At 29.7% G+C, this 16,060-nt stretch overlaps 5 protein-coding genes across 5 annotated transcripts; 1 reads left to right on the top strand and 4 right to left on the bottom strand.

The window, feature by feature from the left end:
* Window positions 1–35: 35 nt before the first annotated feature.
* Window positions 36–1,831, top strand: LOC145750140 (vacuolar protein sorting-associated protein 28 homolog). Its single transcript, XM_082566093.1, has 4 exons — window positions 36–310; window positions 823–1,030; window positions 1,123–1,268; window positions 1,396–1,831. The coding sequence occupies exons 1-4, from the start codon at window positions 153–155 to the stop codon at window positions 1,508–1,510; spliced, it is 627 nt and encodes a 208-aa protein (XP_082422219.1). The 5' UTR covers window positions 36–152; the 3' UTR covers window positions 1,511–1,831.
* A 470-nt stretch (window positions 1,832–2,301) lies between these two features.
* Window positions 2,302–4,677, bottom strand: LOC145751085 (uncharacterized). Its single transcript, XM_082567165.1, has 6 exons — window positions 4,517–4,677; window positions 4,281–4,384; window positions 3,569–3,686; window positions 3,163–3,306; window positions 2,881–3,022; window positions 2,302–2,734 (listed from the first exon to the last, which is right to left on the bottom strand). Exons 1-6 carry the CDS (start codon window positions 4,589–4,591, stop codon window positions 2,466–2,468), a joined length of 852 nt encoding a protein of 283 aa, XP_082423291.1. The 5' UTR covers window positions 4,592–4,677; the 3' UTR covers window positions 2,302–2,465.
* A 405-nt stretch (window positions 4,678–5,082) lies between these two features.
* LOC145750460 (trimeric intracellular cation channel type A-like) lies at window positions 5,083–7,710 on the bottom strand. Its single transcript, XM_082566501.1, has 7 exons — window positions 7,040–7,710; window positions 6,833–6,932; window positions 6,415–6,568; window positions 6,057–6,187; window positions 5,834–5,963; window positions 5,617–5,734; window positions 5,083–5,471 (listed from the first exon to the last, which is right to left on the bottom strand). Exons 1-7 carry the CDS (start codon window positions 7,055–7,057, stop codon window positions 5,379–5,381), a joined length of 744 nt encoding a protein of 247 aa, XP_082422627.1. The 5' UTR covers window positions 7,058–7,710; the 3' UTR covers window positions 5,083–5,378.
* A 200-nt stretch (window positions 7,711–7,910) lies between these two features.
* Window positions 7,911–10,157, bottom strand: LOC145751053 (uncharacterized). The gene is made up of 5 exons (XM_082567131.1): window positions 10,036–10,157; window positions 9,500–9,681; window positions 9,322–9,369; window positions 8,783–8,959; window positions 7,911–8,375 (listed from the first exon to the last, which is right to left on the bottom strand). Exons 1-5 carry the CDS (start codon window positions 10,109–10,111, stop codon window positions 8,226–8,228), a joined length of 633 nt encoding a protein of 210 aa, XP_082423257.1. The 5' UTR covers window positions 10,112–10,157; the 3' UTR covers window positions 7,911–8,225.
* A 786-nt stretch (window positions 10,158–10,943) lies between these two features.
* On the bottom strand, window positions 10,944–15,931 carry LOC145750394 (guanine nucleotide-exchange factor SEC12-like). The gene is made up of 12 exons (XM_082566422.1): window positions 15,896–15,931; window positions 15,551–15,753; window positions 15,108–15,216; window positions 14,876–14,992; window positions 14,188–14,309; window positions 13,951–14,025; window positions 13,703–13,786; window positions 13,484–13,608; window positions 13,125–13,322; window positions 12,932–13,004; window positions 12,525–12,684; window positions 10,944–11,566 (listed from the first exon to the last, which is right to left on the bottom strand). The coding sequence occupies exons 2-12, from the start codon at window positions 15,659–15,661 to the stop codon at window positions 11,478–11,480; spliced, it is 1,263 nt and encodes a 420-aa protein (XP_082422548.1). The 5' UTR covers window positions 15,662–15,753; window positions 15,896–15,931; the 3' UTR covers window positions 10,944–11,477.
* Between the last annotated feature and the right edge of the window lie 129 nt (window positions 15,932–16,060).

Genomic DNA, 16,060 nt, shown 5'->3' with positions numbered 1-16,060 from the left:
TTTTTAAAATAAGAATAAGCCAAACCATTGCCATATTTTGTAATTAAATTAATAATGGCGACATTTTAATCATAATCCTTGTTTGGATAAAAATAAATAAACATCAGTAAAGTTAAACAAAGTAACAAAAAATATCTTTTGAAGTTGAAATTATGTCTTCAGCTAGACCAGAATTGTACCAAGAAGTAAAGCTCTTTAGTACAGCCAGGGAACGTGAAAAATATGATAACTTGGCGGAACTGTATTCTATTGTAAAAACATTACAAGCTCTAGAAAAAGCATACATCAAAGATTCCGTTACTGCCAAAGAGTATGTTTGTTTTCTTTATAAAAGTAGTATTTCGTAACTAAATTTTATTTAAATTATTATTAAAAATTGGATTTAAATATTAATGGTCATTAGCATTAACATAAATACTAAATATGATGTAATTGGCATGTTTAGATGTTAGTTTACGATTGGGCATCACCCTGTAAGGTTTTAGGACTGTAGGATTAATACATAAGATCCTTGGATAATCAATTGTTTAGGATTAAGTGAATAATAACAGTATTAATCCTGTCAACTTTATAAACTATTTGGCAAGCAAATAATCGGACAGCATTGCCTTTTCAATATTAATTTAATAATTGAAAAAGACAACTTAAAATCTGATTTGGAAACAATTGTTTTATTATGACTTAAATCATAATGCCATGTTAAAAATACCAATAAATGTAAAAATGCCATTTATTCAGTTTAGAATTAAATAACCAAAATCACAGTAGAGTTTTATTCCACTGTTATCTGGCACAATTATAATATAATTAAAACCTTTTTAGATATACAGCAGCATGCTCAAGACTGTTAGAGCAATACAAGGTTGCTTTTCGTCAAGTGAAAAGTGAAGTCAACTCCATTGAGGATTTCGTCAAAAAATATAGACTTGAAGACTGTCTGGCAGCTTTGGAACGAATTAAAGAGGATCGACCAATTACAATACCTGATGACAAAGGCAACACAAGCAAATGTGTTGCTGATATTGTTTCGGTATTTATGAATATGTTATTACCTAAACCACATTTTGGTCTGTTAATAAAAATTTGTCTTCAAATTTGTCTTTAACTTATGTTTTTTTTCAGTTATTTATCACAGTCATGGACAAGCTGAGATTAGAGATAAGGGCCATGGACGAATTACACCCTGATCTAAAAGATCTTTCGGATAGTATGAGCAGAATGACAACTCTTCCTTCTGATTTTGAAGGAAAAGCGAAAGTAGACATTTGGTAAACAACTTGAATAATGTAAAATTTAATAGCTCCTTCTGATTAATAGAAACAAATACCTCTATTTGCTTTACAAAGCTAACCTAACAATAAAGATAATCTAAGTTTCTCTATTCTTATATTGTAGGTTGATCACTTTTCGTGGTATGGCTGCTTCTGATGACCTAGATGATGGTCAAGCTCGGCAAATGTTATTCGATATGGACACGGCATACAATGCCTTTAACCGATTTTTGACTTAAGGCTTAAAAAAGATTGTTTCATAACAAGCCATGCTGTTTAGAGGTTATTCTCACCACAGACTTACAACAATCAAATTAAACAACTAAATTTAAGTTAATTAAACTAGGTTGCTAATCTAGTATATAAGCTTTATTGTAATTAAAACAGTTTTTTTATGCGAATTATGGGACTGGTAATAGTTTGTGGTTTGTGTAAACCTAATGCACTTATATTGTGACTTTAATATGTTGTGGTGATTCCCACTATATTTTAAATGTTTGTTGCTAGAAATTTTCGACTTTAACTCGACCTATGTTTGAATATATTCGCTTATGGTTCAATAGTAATTGTGATACATAACAAATTTACCCAGTTTCGGACACACAAATATAGTAAAAAAACAGAAACATTTTTGTTCGGAGACATATCTTCAAAATTCAACTAGCATTAATGCTGCTAATGAATCGAGAACATATAAATTATTTGATTAAACTATTAAGTGTTGTAGGTTTGTAAATATATTTAAGATTTTATTTTAAGTGATAAAATTTTATTATAAGATAAATTAAATTTGAAAAATACTTAACCTCACTGTATGGTAATTTTTTTCTTTTAAAACTTCTGAAATTTTAAAGTTGTGTATACATTACAACTTTTCAAAAACTTTACTTATTTTACATATTAATCTGTAAAAAAAAATATATTTAATAAAATCAATAACTTTATTGAAAAACTGAAATCAAAAAAACATAATAGCAGTATATAAATCCAAACATATCACAACAATGGTATAAATACCAACTGGCAGCAAAATAATAACAAATCAAGGCAGTAGTACATTGAAGTTAACATAAAAGTAACATAAAACACAGCAGAAAATAATTATAAGAAGTCGGTTTTTAAACGAAAATTTAGGGAGAATTTTTCCAACCAGAAGGTGGTGCACAGTGTTCGATAAACTCTTGAGCTTGGTACTTAATCCGAAACAGGTGAGTATTCCACTGGTTCCAGGGGGTCTATGTTTTCCTTGTCGCTATCCGTGTTAAACACACAGTCTGGCTTTTCGGTTTCACTTTCAGTTGGGGTGCTATCCTCGCAGTTTGAATTTGTTGTGTCAAAAGCCTTGATCGTTTGTTCTTCATCAGTTTGTTTATCATTCTCATCGCAACTTGAAGTTTCCTGGCTTTCTTCACAAGGTGATGATGCTTCTTCTATGCTGGGTGAGGAATCTTTGTCTACTGGTTCTTGAGTAGAAAAACAAAAAAATTAAGTATAAGTATAAGCTTAAATATTTTAATAGTAAAACATCTTTATCGAAGTTTTATCAACAATTTAAAAAAAAAATATTTTAGGTTTAGCTCTTAAGTAGGAGTATTATGGAAAATAATACCTTCTTCATCTAGACATCCTTCCCCTAGTTTCTCGATAACTGAAGCTAAGTAGTCAGCATGATTTGCTTTTTCTTCTAATCTTTCAACATCAACCTTTAATTTATCGATGGTTTCATCTTTTTCTTCGATTACAATGGCAAGCTATAAATTTTTCAGTTAAAAAAATGTATTTTTTATGCCATTACTATTGCCTTAATATATAAAATATAAAAGCAAATTTTGCTTTTAATAAGACCTTTAGTACGAATTGGTTAACAATGGTTTTATTTTAGTTTAATTACCTCTTTATTTTCTTGTAATGCTTCTTTTAAGGCACATCGTCTTTCTTCTGCTAATAGCTCCCAATATTTTTCAGTTGGTTTTTCGCTACACATCAACCCAATATTTTCATCTACTTGAACTGTTTGGGTTGAAATTGTTTTGCTCTAAAAAATGTATATATAATATTTTATATATACTTATTTTTTTGTTTCCAAAACGTTTGGAGCAGGTGGATTAACCCAGTGTTTTTATTTTTTCTATAGCATGTTGAATATTTTTATGGCAAAAAATTTGCAGATTCATATATATATACCCCAAGTAGTAATAAACAGTGAACTTTATGTTTTTTGTATGATACGATTTTTTTGTATGGTTAACTAAGAATATTTAATTTAAAAGTAAAATTAAACTTTTTTGGTGACTTACTTTCTTAGAAATTCGAGTTTCATCGTATATCACCAACTTTCGCTTTTTATCAACCTTGGATCTCGGTAAATCGGCGAAAAAATCTTTAATGGAACCTTGTTGATGTCCTGGTTTTGACCTTGAATATTATTAAAAGGTAAGTAGCATTTGTAATACAATAAAGTAATTAGCATTTGTAATATAAATAATATATTGTACTATACATTTTTTTTACATATCTTTAGTTACTTAGATCCAGTCTGAAGTTACTTTTAGCAGTAATGGATTATAATTGCACCTTATTCAAGGGCGCTACAGCATAAGAGCAGTGGGATTGAACCCACGACCTCATGGTGGTTTAACTAGTGTACTTACCACTACATCACGCTGCTGGTAGTTTAATACTTAAGACTATGACATTAATAGTTAAGACTATAACATTGTATATATATATTTAACATTAAACTAAAATGAGTTTTTAGCAAGAGTACATGCAGTTACCATTTTACTTTACTTAATTTGTGAAGTCAACTAAGTAATAACACAGATATTTTAATAGTGTTTTTTGTTTTGTTTTTAAGTTTAAGTTGCTTAAAATTTACAATTTATTTAAGCCAAGCAATATCATTCATAAAATAAAGTTAAACTCTTTGTGCAAAGATAATAAATTGTAATTATATAGATATAAATATTTAATCACATGGTCAGATAGATTTAATTTGTATTTGTATACCTTGGTACATTTTCTTTGTCCACTAAAACCGGGCGTTTTTGTAAGTGATGTTGTCGCTGCTTTAAAGAACTTGAAGATTGTCCAGAAGTTCTGTTATCCCCAGTCTATATTATAGAGAAATATTAATAATAAATAAGATGTTATAAATATCCATATTCTATTAAATTATGTTATTCTAATTTTTGTTATTGCAAATAAAATCACATCTGACAGTCTGACATTATTTAAGTCGTTACCTTTTTTAAGCTTCGAATTTCATTTACTTTATTTTCCATATTCGACATTTTTACTTGTTTCAATGGAATAGCCATGTCAAAGAAATTATGCCTAACAAAAATTGTCAACAAAATAAAAAGCTTTATTGAATAGCAATATCTAAATTTAAAAAGATGCGACCTTGAAAAACAACCTTGCTTGGAGTGCAAATTTTGTAAAAGCGACAAAAAAAATTTTGTTTTTCGCGGGGCAAGGCAAGTAAAAATTGAAAAATGGTAACAACTTTTTTGCAATTTAAGAAATAAAAAGTGGGTATTTAATTTAATTAAAAAAAAACTTGTTTTAAACAATAACGTTATAATTACATTACCATTTTAAAATCATTTTAATATAAAAAATTTTTATTTTAAACAACGAAAACCGAAAGTAAAAGTTCAAGGGTAAATCATGATTCGTAATTTTAGGCAATTTATTTGTTACAATTTTGAGCAATCAATTTTAAATTTATTGATTAATCTTAGAGGCCAAACACAATAGAATTAATTTTACTAAACCCCTTTCTAAAAACATCTTTAACAAACCCTCATACTTTTGTAAAATACGTTTATTTACAGAATAGGCTAAAAAAACTACTGCTAAATATAATACACAAAACCATTTAAGTTGGTTAAAAGATACAAAATATTCAGAAACTTTTAATATTTGAAACTATTGGTTAACAACATAAAAATTAATAAATCCAACTGTATAAAGTTAGGTTACCAATACTACTTATACACGGAATGTTGTAACTATAAAATATAAAATGGCTTGTAACGGAATATGATTTGAATAAAATATCAAGCCCAGTCTAAAGTTAAATTGGTTTTTCTTTTTATGACTTTATTTCACCAAGTCGCAGGTGACCACGATTTTTCGGATAAGCTCGTAGATGGGGTCAAATAGGTCAACTTCATGGCCAAAACACTCAGCAACCTAGTCAAATTCAAGCAAATGTGTTAAAAAAAAACTATATCAAAAAAAACTTCTTTAACCAACACTAGAAATATTTATAGAAAAACATTAAGTTTATATATGTTGTGATGTTTGTTATATATTGACAACTATAAATGCTATCTACCTCTAAGAACAAAATGAGGACCGATGAAGCAGTAAGAGCCACACACGGTGAGATAGTTTTGCAACACACAGCAGAGACCCCAACTATCATAGCCGTTAAGAAAGCAAGACGCGTCATTCTATAAATAATAACGTAGTATAATAAACAAGATAAGTAAAACTTATATTATTATCATATTCACATTTACGTTTACCCTAACTCAATAGCCTATATTTACCTGGGTGTGCTAACATGCTTGGAGAAATCTCCAAACACACTTGCTAGGACCAAGCATCCATTTCCGGCCAAAGTTCCAACCAAAACACAAATGTAAGAACCGGGTCGAGATTTGAGAGAAGCTTTTACAGCTAAAGTTATAAAATAAGTAAGTTAATATTACTAATATTACTTACTTATACATTTATTCGTATAATATTTTAAAATAAATAAAACTGGATTACCATTGTCCACAGCAACCACTCGACGTAAGGAGGCCATCAAAGTGACCAACACAAGAAGAGGTTTAAAGTCAGCAACCTCTATGTTAAGAACCTTGTTGAAAATGTCGAAAGGGACAAACAACATAAGCCACCTAAGTTTTTTTTAAATAAAACATAAACTATATGATTTTGTATAACACTTCAAGTACATATACAATGATTCATGAATAAGTATCCCAAATATTTTAGAAATTTTAAATTGCAGAATTCGTCGTTTTACTTGTGCAAACCTCGCTACTGGTAAGCTCAGGTTATGCAATACTAATAAGACCACTCACCGTATAAATAGATAATATACAAACACAAGTGCAAAGCTTACCAAACCGCAGCTGTTGTACACAAGGTACAGTTGTTAGCTATAGCATCGATCGGACTGTTTCCTACACATAGAGCAAGAATGATATCAGCTCCTCTGACGTACAACAATGCTTTCAAGTAAGAATAAAACAGGTTCGCCTTATGCCAGTTGGCATCTGTAATGTTTAAGTTAAATGTTAATAACTCGTTTCCGCTACTGTCTGTCGAACATTGTTTAAACGTTCAAAATGTTTAAAAGTAAATTAATCAAACGCTGGCTGGATATATTTGTTAATAGGTGGGAAAATAAATAATATGGATTATTGAAAAACACGTAGGTCAACTTTTTCCTTCTTATTATAATGTGTCATAGATTTTTTGTAAAATATCATCAATTTTGCGGTTGGTTTTTGTCTTTTTTACTAAAATACATTCTATACCTGCACTTTTTACGGCAATAGAAACCATAGAAATAGTGTAAGCAATTTGAAGTCCATAATCAATGTTAGGTAGACACTCGTTGCAAAATCTACCTGAAAACTAAACAAAATTGCAATTTAAAACCTCTTTATCATCGTGCTATTAGGCCTAATAATTATTTTTACACTATGAAACAGAAATAGGTAAAATATTTTAAAATGTCTCACCTTTTCAATTACATCCATTTTCAAAACTTGTTGAGTTATTCTTAGTACCTAGAATTTCTAAATTTGTAAATTAAACAAAAATGTTGCGATACGTTAACTTTGTACTTAGTTAGAAATGAACTATAAATACTCTAGATACTACACGGTATTTTAACGCTTTGCTGACAACAGGGTATTCTATCAATCGCTTCATTGATTTCCGGTATATGCCTTTACATTGTAGACGTTATGTGCTTAGCTATCGAAGTATAATAACACTAACTAAACCTTTATTTGTTTTACCGTTTTGCTATGCTAAAAGAAATTCTTCGGCTAGCCTACTATTCTGTTACTAGATTTTGCCTGCGGCTATCATTTATATGCATTTAGCATAGCAAATACAACTTAAAATAAATATTTCGTCTGCTTGTAAATATAAATTCCATTTATTCCCTTTATTAATTATGCGACTACAGCACAGGTTGCAACAGGTGGCGTTCAATAACAGCATGTCAACCGGTGATATCTAACAAAACGTTACATAGTTGTTTAATTTCTCGTTACCCGGGCTCGTATAGAGAACTGTTTCTGTTCGTAAATCTACTATAGCGGCTTTAGACCACTTATCGCTTAAATTACGTTAAATTCAGCAACCAATTAATTTGTCGAAACTTGCCATTGGCCAACGCCCATAAATAGAGCGTAGCGAGTAGCATTCCTTCGCCGTTCTACTCTATTCCCATACTAACAATGTATTTAAATGGATGAACGATAACATTCGATTTAAACCAATAGAGTGAATCAACGCGGCGTCGCCGAAATTTGTAAAATGCGTTTTTCTCTGCGTAACCTCAACGGGCTAAGGTATATGGCGGTTGACTTTCGCGCTTGTTTTTCGCTCAACAATAAAGAGAAAGTCATATACAAACCTTATCTCTTTAACTACAAATATATATATAATAGTGTATCAAGTTTAACATTATTCCGGGGTTTTTAGGTGCTTGCATTGTAGAAAACTTATTTAATTCAGTACAATAAATAACATAATAAATACGAAAAAAATTTCTTATGGCTTTAGAAATAAAGGCGTACAGATCCAATTCCAAGTCTTACAAGCAGTATACTTGGTTGCACACTTTAGTAATATACTGTAACACAATCTCTCGAAGAGCAGCAAAAATCATTTAAAAATACATTTTTTTGCTAATCATGACCGATCTAAGCTTGAAAATACTGAAGCATGATTATCAGTGACGTCAATTACGCTGTAGCCAGGTGGTTCTGTGTTACTTCGAATGGACGATCGTCTTCGTGACAAAAGTTCTTCAACAACTCGTATCGTGTCCTCATCATGAATCTGTTTAATTGATAATGGTTTATTTGACTATATATTTATATACAGCATTAATAAAAAATCTCTAAAGGTATTAATAACTTTCAACACTTTAACCTTAATAGCCTACTGGACAATTTTTGACAACTATTAAAAATAGTTTTCGACAACCATATTTTAAGGTAGTGGGTTATTGTTGATACGCCTACACATCTTTGAAAAACTAGATAACGTTACTTAGCCTAGTCTTCTGTGGCCAAGTATTTTTCTTAGGCAAGTTTATGATGTTGCTTATTAGGCAACATCACAAGGCCAACAATGCAAAACTATCATAGGCAACTCAAAACGTACATTTGCGACTATACGGTGGGTAATAAGGATGTCGTCCCAGTATATGTACGTATTAGGCACGTCACTTGTAGATAACTTACCTCTATTGAAACTCGCCGAGATGGGTCGTATACATAAGTTCTAATACCCGAACACCTGCTGGTTCGATCACCAGGCGGTGGGCTGGTTTCTTCTTCTATAATAACTACTGAGTTATAAGAAGGAGGTAGCTCCGTTAATGCCTCGTAAGTTGGCGGGAAATCACTATGTCTTCTTACCTGAATTGTAACAACACGGGTTTAAAACAAGTTTAGTATTTTGCTTAAAAAACTAAAACAAATAAAACAATTTTAACAAATTTAAATGTTAAGTAAGACGGAGTTAAAGTAATTATTTTTCTATCACGAACACACAAATTAGAAATAGAAAAAATGCCATCATTTTACATGGCTATTTATAATTAAAATCAGTAAAGTGTAAAAGCACTAAACTGCAAAAAATTCTATTAAACAAACGCATGCGTCAGCATCACGTGAATTTTGTTAAACGTAAAAAATTTATCTTGATTAATATGCACTCAATATATATACAGGCGCTAAAAGTTAACAGTTTTCGAAAAATTAAAAATCAAATTAATTACCAATGTTACTGACGTTCTTCTGTTGTGTGACGTACTGTTATGACGTGTCTAATAAAACAAAATAGTATTTTAAAAATATAGTTAAAACTTATTATAAACATTACTCAACAAATATTATAAATAAGTCTACTAGATTCTATATTATATACAAGCTTTTAAAAAGTAAGTTAGAATTTACTTGTGGTCTTGATCCATTTGGTGTTCGTTGATTAGAATTTGAAGTCCTATGACTTGAGTCCAGAAACATTTTAGGGCAATACTTAAGTGAACATTTGGGAAAAATAAGCTGCCAACTGATTACGAATAAGCATATAATACACAAGATTAAAATCGCACCAATTGGGATCATAAATCCAAGATCTAAATTTTAAAAAAATGTTTAAATATTCGTAAAAGGTTACATCTGGGTATATATCAAAACGTGTGATGGAAAATTTTACGCAGAATAAAAAATAAGAATTTTCTAAAACATAAACAAAAAAGCTGTTAGATTAAAAATGTTAAAAATCAGCCAAAAAATGATTTTGATCGTCATATTATAAAATACTACAAAAATATATAAAATTAAATATTTTAAAGTTATAGTAATTACAATATCATTTTCAGTAGACCTAATTTAGTAAAAAACTTTATACCTTTTTTTTGTTACTTTAAATTTTTACAATTTTTGTCAAACAAATGAAATAATATTACAACTAAATTCATTGAACTTACATAAATTATATTCGTCGGGTTCTGGAGGTGGATCTTGTCCTGCCCCCATTCCATTAAAATTTTGGTTTTGAGACATTTTTATTACTTATATTAAACTACACTTAGTAATATTTAAATTAATCTAACAAAAAGCTTGATTGTTTACATTTAAATATTTATGACAGAAAAATAATTACTAATAAAATGACTCTTTTTTTAGGTTACTTAATTAACAACATAGTTATGTTTCTAAGTTTTATTAATTAAACTCGTTTAATAACCTAATTACCAAAAAAATTAACAGCATTTTAAAATACTGGTGTAACATAACTTAAATAATAAAGCACTACAACGCATAGATATTTCGTCAACAAAGCAGCAACGCATTAAAAATGACGTCATATCCGGGAAAAAAGGCTATCTTTGTTAGGCCGAACATGATAAAGCAAATGCCTGATTTAAATTCGACGCCAATACATTTGCATTACTAAAAGACATGTTTTATTTTGGACTGGATTTTCGCTCGGGTAACACACGAATTAAGACAGAAATATAATTGGAAAGTTAGTAGACAGAATATTAAAAAATGCCGCTATGTTACACATAACACGACCGACAATTGGTATTATGACAAGTCGCGGATACAAAACGAGAAAACTAATTATTGTTAGGCTAAATTCTAACTACATATATATATATTTTTTTTAAATCAGAGAAAAATCATAATCTTGGAATTGGAATTGCTTTTAACTGTTTAAATTTTTTTTTTAGCTACACATTTTTAAAGTAACCATCCTACATTTAAAATCCAAAAAATTGTGGGCAATTGTTATAATATATATAGCTATTTTAAATCGTAGATAATATAATAAACATTCCATTTTGCTGGATAAACTCTTAATTTATAATTAACCAGTTTTATTTTTAACTTAAACAAACAACAGCTGGACGTTTTTTACGAGTAAAAACAATTCAAATACTTAAAAATATTACTTCATCAAAAAAAAGTTTAATTTAACTGTTCATCATACACCAAAATGTATGTTGCATGTTTAAAACACAAGATTTTATTAAAATATGCTACACCATTTAAATAAAATATTCAATTATGATGACTTTACTGTGGCACCCTTTTATAACGCACCTATGATTGTTTAATGTACATTAATTACTTCTAAAATATCAATACACCATGTGCTGATAAATATAAAATCATATGGCCGTATAGTTTTGTATATTTAAACTAGATTATGTGTTGAGTAATCTGGCTAAAATAAAAATACATTCTTAAATAAAAATTATATTTAAAACTTTAATTTTGGTTCTTTTTAAAATTTTCCTATTAAATAAATTGTTTAAATAAATAAAATACAAACTAAGCGAAAATTTGCACTATAAAAACCACATATTGCAACAGGTAAATTGGTAAAACAAAAGAGAAAGGTAAATTCCCCACTTGATATTCATATAAAATTCTCTGATTTAAGATACAAGGTACTTCCAATGATTGCTATAATGCTTAAAAACATGACGAACCAAACTGACACCATACCTGCAAAATAATATTTCTGTAAATTAAACTGAACTTAAATAACTAGCATTTAAAATGTACCCAAATATTAAAAAGAAAGCTGTGTACATTTTTTTGTATAAACCCTTATCCTTAGTGTGGGGAGGTCGAATGCGTGACTTAAACATAGAGTAACAACAGTTACCCCAACTCCATATCGAGTTGCCTGTGGTAGTTTTGGATATTAAAGATTATATTTGCCCGAAAATTATGCTGCTGATTAAGTGCTGGCTCAGCAGAAGTTTATAGCGTTTATAGTGCCTTACTTGAGGGCGCTACAGCATAGAGCAATGGGATTGAACCCACGACCTCAAGTGGTGTAGCAAGTGTTTTTTTTTTTTGTATATATTTTTATCCTCGATGTGGGAAAGTCGAATGCGCGACTTAAACATAGAGTAACATAAGTTACTCCGACCCAGTCTCGAGTTGCCTGTGGCAGTTTGGGATATTATAGAGACTATAATTGCCCGGTAATTATGCTGCTGATTAAGCGCTGGCTCAGCAGGAGTTCATACCGTTTATAGCGCCTTACTCAAGGGCGCTACAGCATAAGATCAGTGGGGATTGAACCCAAGACCTCATGGGTGGTGTAGCAAGTGTTCTTACCACTACACCACGCCGCCGGTATCTATTCCTACCAATACACTATGCTGACATAACTATGCATAACTCAATAATATTTGAAATAAAAGCCACCTTATCAAAGGGTTCCTAAACATAATAAAACATTTTAAACAATATTAACATGTATGTTTAATACATAGGTTTTTTAAAAATATGCTTCTTATAGCTTATTGGTATATCACCACAGACATTATTAGTTGCAACCAAACCATGTAAAGCAATATCTTAGTAGTTGACAAAATAGAATAACAAGCAGTCAATAGGTGGGCAATAGCGTAGCTAATAAAATATCAACATGTAAAATAGTATAACTTACTTCTAGCAGAAAGTTTAGTTAAGTTGCAAGTTCCATCAGCAGAAACCGACACTAGAGCTGAGTCACAATTTCCAGTTAGTTGTAAATTTTCAGGAGTGTCGTTTAAGAAAGCCACGGAAGTAACAAAAATGCTGTGCACGTCTTTTACAGTTTGGGTACACTACAAGCAGTATGATTAAATATAATAAGTTTTATTATTGGGTCTTACAGTAAAAAAAGAAGTTTTTTTAGTTAAAAAAAACATAAATGTAAAAACAAAAACATAAATGTAAAAACAAAAACATAAATGTCCAATTAAAATAAAAATAGATTAAATTAATGGCTTTTAAATTAAAAGTTACACAAGATTCATTAATTAAATCAAGAGAATCTTTGTAAATAAATTAATAAAGATTAAGACAATCTACCTGCAAACTAAAGGATATTAAAATAGAAACTGATCCATCCATAAACCCAACTCCAAGAAAAACTCCGTTCGGACTAGAATCAAACAAATTGAAAAAATTATAATTATATTCTCAACTTCTTACTAAACTATGTAAACTCATTCCCATTCTATATTACTTATACAATATTTAAATTTAATTTTGTGTTATTTACCTTAGGGCCATAGCTGATATTGCTGGTTTGGCAGTACGACGACTAAATACAAATTTTAAGTCTCCAACTTCTTTTCCCTCTTTATCTCGGGGTCGAGCCCATTTAGAAATACAACAAACACTATCTTTGGATGGCTTAATTGGACAGTGGGATGTAAATAAAACAATTCTTTCTGGGCTTCCAGGAACAGTTCCGAAACTTAAAAATAAAGATTACGAATATATATATATATATATATATATATATATATATATATATATATATATATATATACAAATAAATATAATGCTACCAGGCTCATACTGACAAACTTATTACAATAAAAAAAGAAATAAAAATATTAAAAAATTAAAATTAACCATGAATTTCTGAAGCGATATAATCTTGATCGAGCTTCCATGTTCCACATTGTATGTAATTCATTAGTTTTGTTTCCCTTTAAATCCCATAAAAATGCTTTTCCATCTCGGCCAACTGAAATAATCTAAAAAAAGATTAATTTAGTATAGAAATAAAAAACTTTTTTGATTATAATGAAAAAAGACCAGAGTTTGTGTTTGAGATTAAACATAGCTTACATGTTGAGAATTGTGACTAATGTCAACATCTGTAACTTCTTCTTTATGTCCTCTGGATTCAAATAACTTTTCCTCGCTAGGTAACTAAAAAAATAACAATATTTATAAATTCCATAGTTTTGTAACAAATTTGACAAGTTTTTTATATTTAAAATTTAAAAAACTTAATAGGCTAAATAAAGTATTAAATAAATATACTTTTTTAAATAAATAATTAAAATCACATTTTTTAAGGTAAAAATTTATACCTTCCAAGCCTTTAAACGACCATCTGATGACCCTGTTAATAATATACAGCCATCCTTGCTAAGTTGAACAGAAGTCTAAATAATAAAACATTACTTCTTTTTATTTTTGATTTCTAAATATTATGCAATAAATATTAAAAAAAACATTTATAACATGGTTTTATATATTAAGCATGCAGCCCAATGTTAAAAAAAATGCTAGCTTATTGTTTGTAAATTGAATAACAATATTTTTACCTGAAATTCTTTACTGTTTGTAGAGTCAAGTTCATGTTTTAAGTCGAATTTATAACAAGGTGATTCATCTTTGTTGGTTTCAACCTTTTTTTCACTGGATGACTTTTTCCTTCTTGTTAATCCTAAAAATTAAAATTAAAATTCATGTTCCACACAAAATAAAAATTATATGTCAGTATGTTGTGTAATAAAAATATTTTTAACCTAAAAAAGTTACAGTTAATTATTCTTTGGATTGAACTTTCTACAAAAATCATTACATTGTAAACCGGCAGCGTGGTGTAGTGGTAAGAACTCTTGCTACACCACACATGAGGTCGTGGGTTCAATCCCCAATGATCTCATGCTGTAGCGCCCTTGAGTAAGGCGCTATAAACGGTATGAACTCCTGCTGAGCCAGCACTTAATCAGCAGCATAATTACCAGGCAATTATAGTCTCTATAATATCCCAAACTTGACACAGGCTTGACACATATCCCAAACTTGACACAACTCGAGACTGGGTCAGAGTAACTTATGTTACTCTATGTTTAAGTCGCGCATTCGACTTTCCCACATCGAGGATAAAGATATATACAAAAAAAAAAAAAATTGTAAATTTTTTTGCCCAAACTAAACTTAAAATATAGTCGAGGCTCATGTGTCATGTGATAAAAGTTTCTTAATATCGCCGTTATATTTATGTACCTTCTTGTGGCGGTTGCTTTGTATCTCTACTTTGATTTGACAATTCTACCGAATAGATTTGACATTTATTTTCAATACCGATTGCTAGCAAAAATGCTTCATCCGATTTTTTATTTCCTGTTAAAAAAATATATTACCAAAATGTTACAATACCAGTACTATTTTTTGTTAAAATGCTAAGTAGCTCTTGTATTGAAAAAATATAGAAAAAAAACACAATTAGTTATAATACCTTTTAACTGAGCAACAGACATATTCATGACAGCATTAATTCCAGTGTCTAATTGATCTAAAGGATCTGCCAAACATTTTCTTTTTTGTTTTGACAGTTGAAGTACTTGCTAAAAGAAAAAAGTTTATTAATACAAAATTCATTGCCTAATTACTACAACATGTCTTATATACAAATATATATGTCAAATATGTTTTATAATTTTTTTTTCATTTTTATGCAGTAACAAATGGGTGGCCAGAAGATTAGACAAAGGGGATTTGACCAAGTAACTTTCTTCTCACATTTGTGCCAAGTTTTATTTAACCTTTTGATGTTGTAGTATCATTTAATAGAAGGGTGATGTTTAGGTTCTTGCAGTGTCATTAGGCAAGATCTATTTTATCAAACTTATATCATTTTATATTTCTTTAAAAACGAAAATAAAAGCATTAAAAACTTACTACGCTGTTGTGAACTCCTGTCTTTGCTGCTCCACCCCCTCCAGCAACCACAAAACGTTTGCCATCCAAACATGTACAACAATACATCGGGAAACTCAACTTGCACAACATTTTTAATGATTTCGACGATTCTGTTGTACGTACGTATGTGTCCTAAGATATGCAAGTCGTAACGTACAGACAGTGACAGACAGAACGTAGTACTTAAAAATAATAAATTAAGCAATTAAACTTTGATGTGTCGTTTTAAAAGAGATTTAATGGATATCATACTTACTTTTTAATTAAATTTAATAAACGTATGTTAAAATTAGTTTATAATTACAATAAAAATATACACATTACCTTTTGCCAATGGTTCCAAAGCGGTCGAGCTTAAAGTTAAAATGAAATGATCATAAACAATCTGCGGTATGGTTGTAACGGAATTGTGAAATTCTTGGAGAATAAGTGCCGGATTTCCCTTGACACGCCAACAAAATAAAATTAATAAATGGCAACCTAATGATT

Source organism: Corella eumyota, chromosome 4 (genome assembly GCF_963082875.1).
Source record: "Corella eumyota chromosome 4, kaCorEumy4.1, whole genome shotgun sequence".
Lineage (NCBI taxonomy): Eukaryota > Metazoa > Chordata > Ascidiacea > Phlebobranchia > Corellidae > Corella > Corella eumyota.
Note: the sequence above shows the minus strand (reverse complement) of the source record. Positions and strands in the feature narration are given on the sequence as shown.

Coding starts and splice junctions, on each gene's coding strand:
- LOC145751085 (XM_082567165.1), bottom strand. CDS start 4,591: ATGGCTATTCCATTGAAACAAGTAAAAATGTCGAATATGGAAAATAAA. Junction 4,385..4,516: donor AAATTCGAAGCTTAAAAAAG/GTAACGACTTAA, acceptor TCTATAATATAG/ACTGGGGATAACAGAACTTC. Junction 3,023..3,162: donor CATTACAAGAAAATAAAGAG/GTAATTAAACTA, acceptor AAAAATTTATAG/CTTGCCATTGTAATCGAAGA.
- LOC145750460 (XM_082566501.1), bottom strand. Junction 5,964..6,056: donor AGTGGTTGCTGTGGACAATG/GTAATCCAGTTT, acceptor TTATAACTTTAG/CTGTAAAAGCTTCTCTCAAA. Junction 5,472..5,616: donor TCCTCATTTTGTTCTTAGAG/GTAGATAGCATT, acceptor GAATTTGACTAG/GTTGCTGAGTGTTTTGGCCA.
- LOC145750140 (XM_082566093.1), top strand. CDS start 153: ATGTCTTCAGCTAGACCAGAATTGTACCAAGAAGTAAAGCTCTTTAGT. Junction 311..822: donor GATTCCGTTACTGCCAAAGA/GTATGTTTGTTT, acceptor AAACCTTTTTAG/ATATACAGCAGCATGCTCAA. Junction 1,269..1,395: donor AAAGCGAAAGTAGACATTTG/GTAAACAACTTG, acceptor CTTATATTGTAG/GTTGATCACTTTTCGTGGTA.
- LOC145751053 (XM_082567131.1), bottom strand. CDS start 10,111: ATGTCTCAAAACCAAAATTTTAATGGAATGGGGGCAGGACAAGATCCA. Junction 9,682..10,035: donor ACCCGACGAATATAATTTAT/GTAAGTTCAATG, acceptor TTTAAAATTTAG/ATCTTGGATTTATGATCCCA. Junction 8,376..8,782: donor CTCGGCGAGTTTCAATAGAG/GTAAGTTATCTA, acceptor TCAATTAAACAG/ATTCATGATGAGGACACGAT.
- LOC145750394 (XM_082566422.1), bottom strand. CDS start 15,661: ATGTTGTGCAAGTTGAGTTTCCCGATGTATTGTTGTACATGTTTGGAT. Junction 14,310..14,875: donor AAAGCAACCGCCACAAGAAG/GTACATAAATAT, acceptor TTTAATTTTTAG/GATTAACAAGAAGGAAAAAG. Junction 13,323..13,483: donor TATCGCTTCAGAAATTCATG/GTTAATTTTAAT, acceptor TTTATTTTTAAG/TTTCGGAACTGTTCCTGGAA.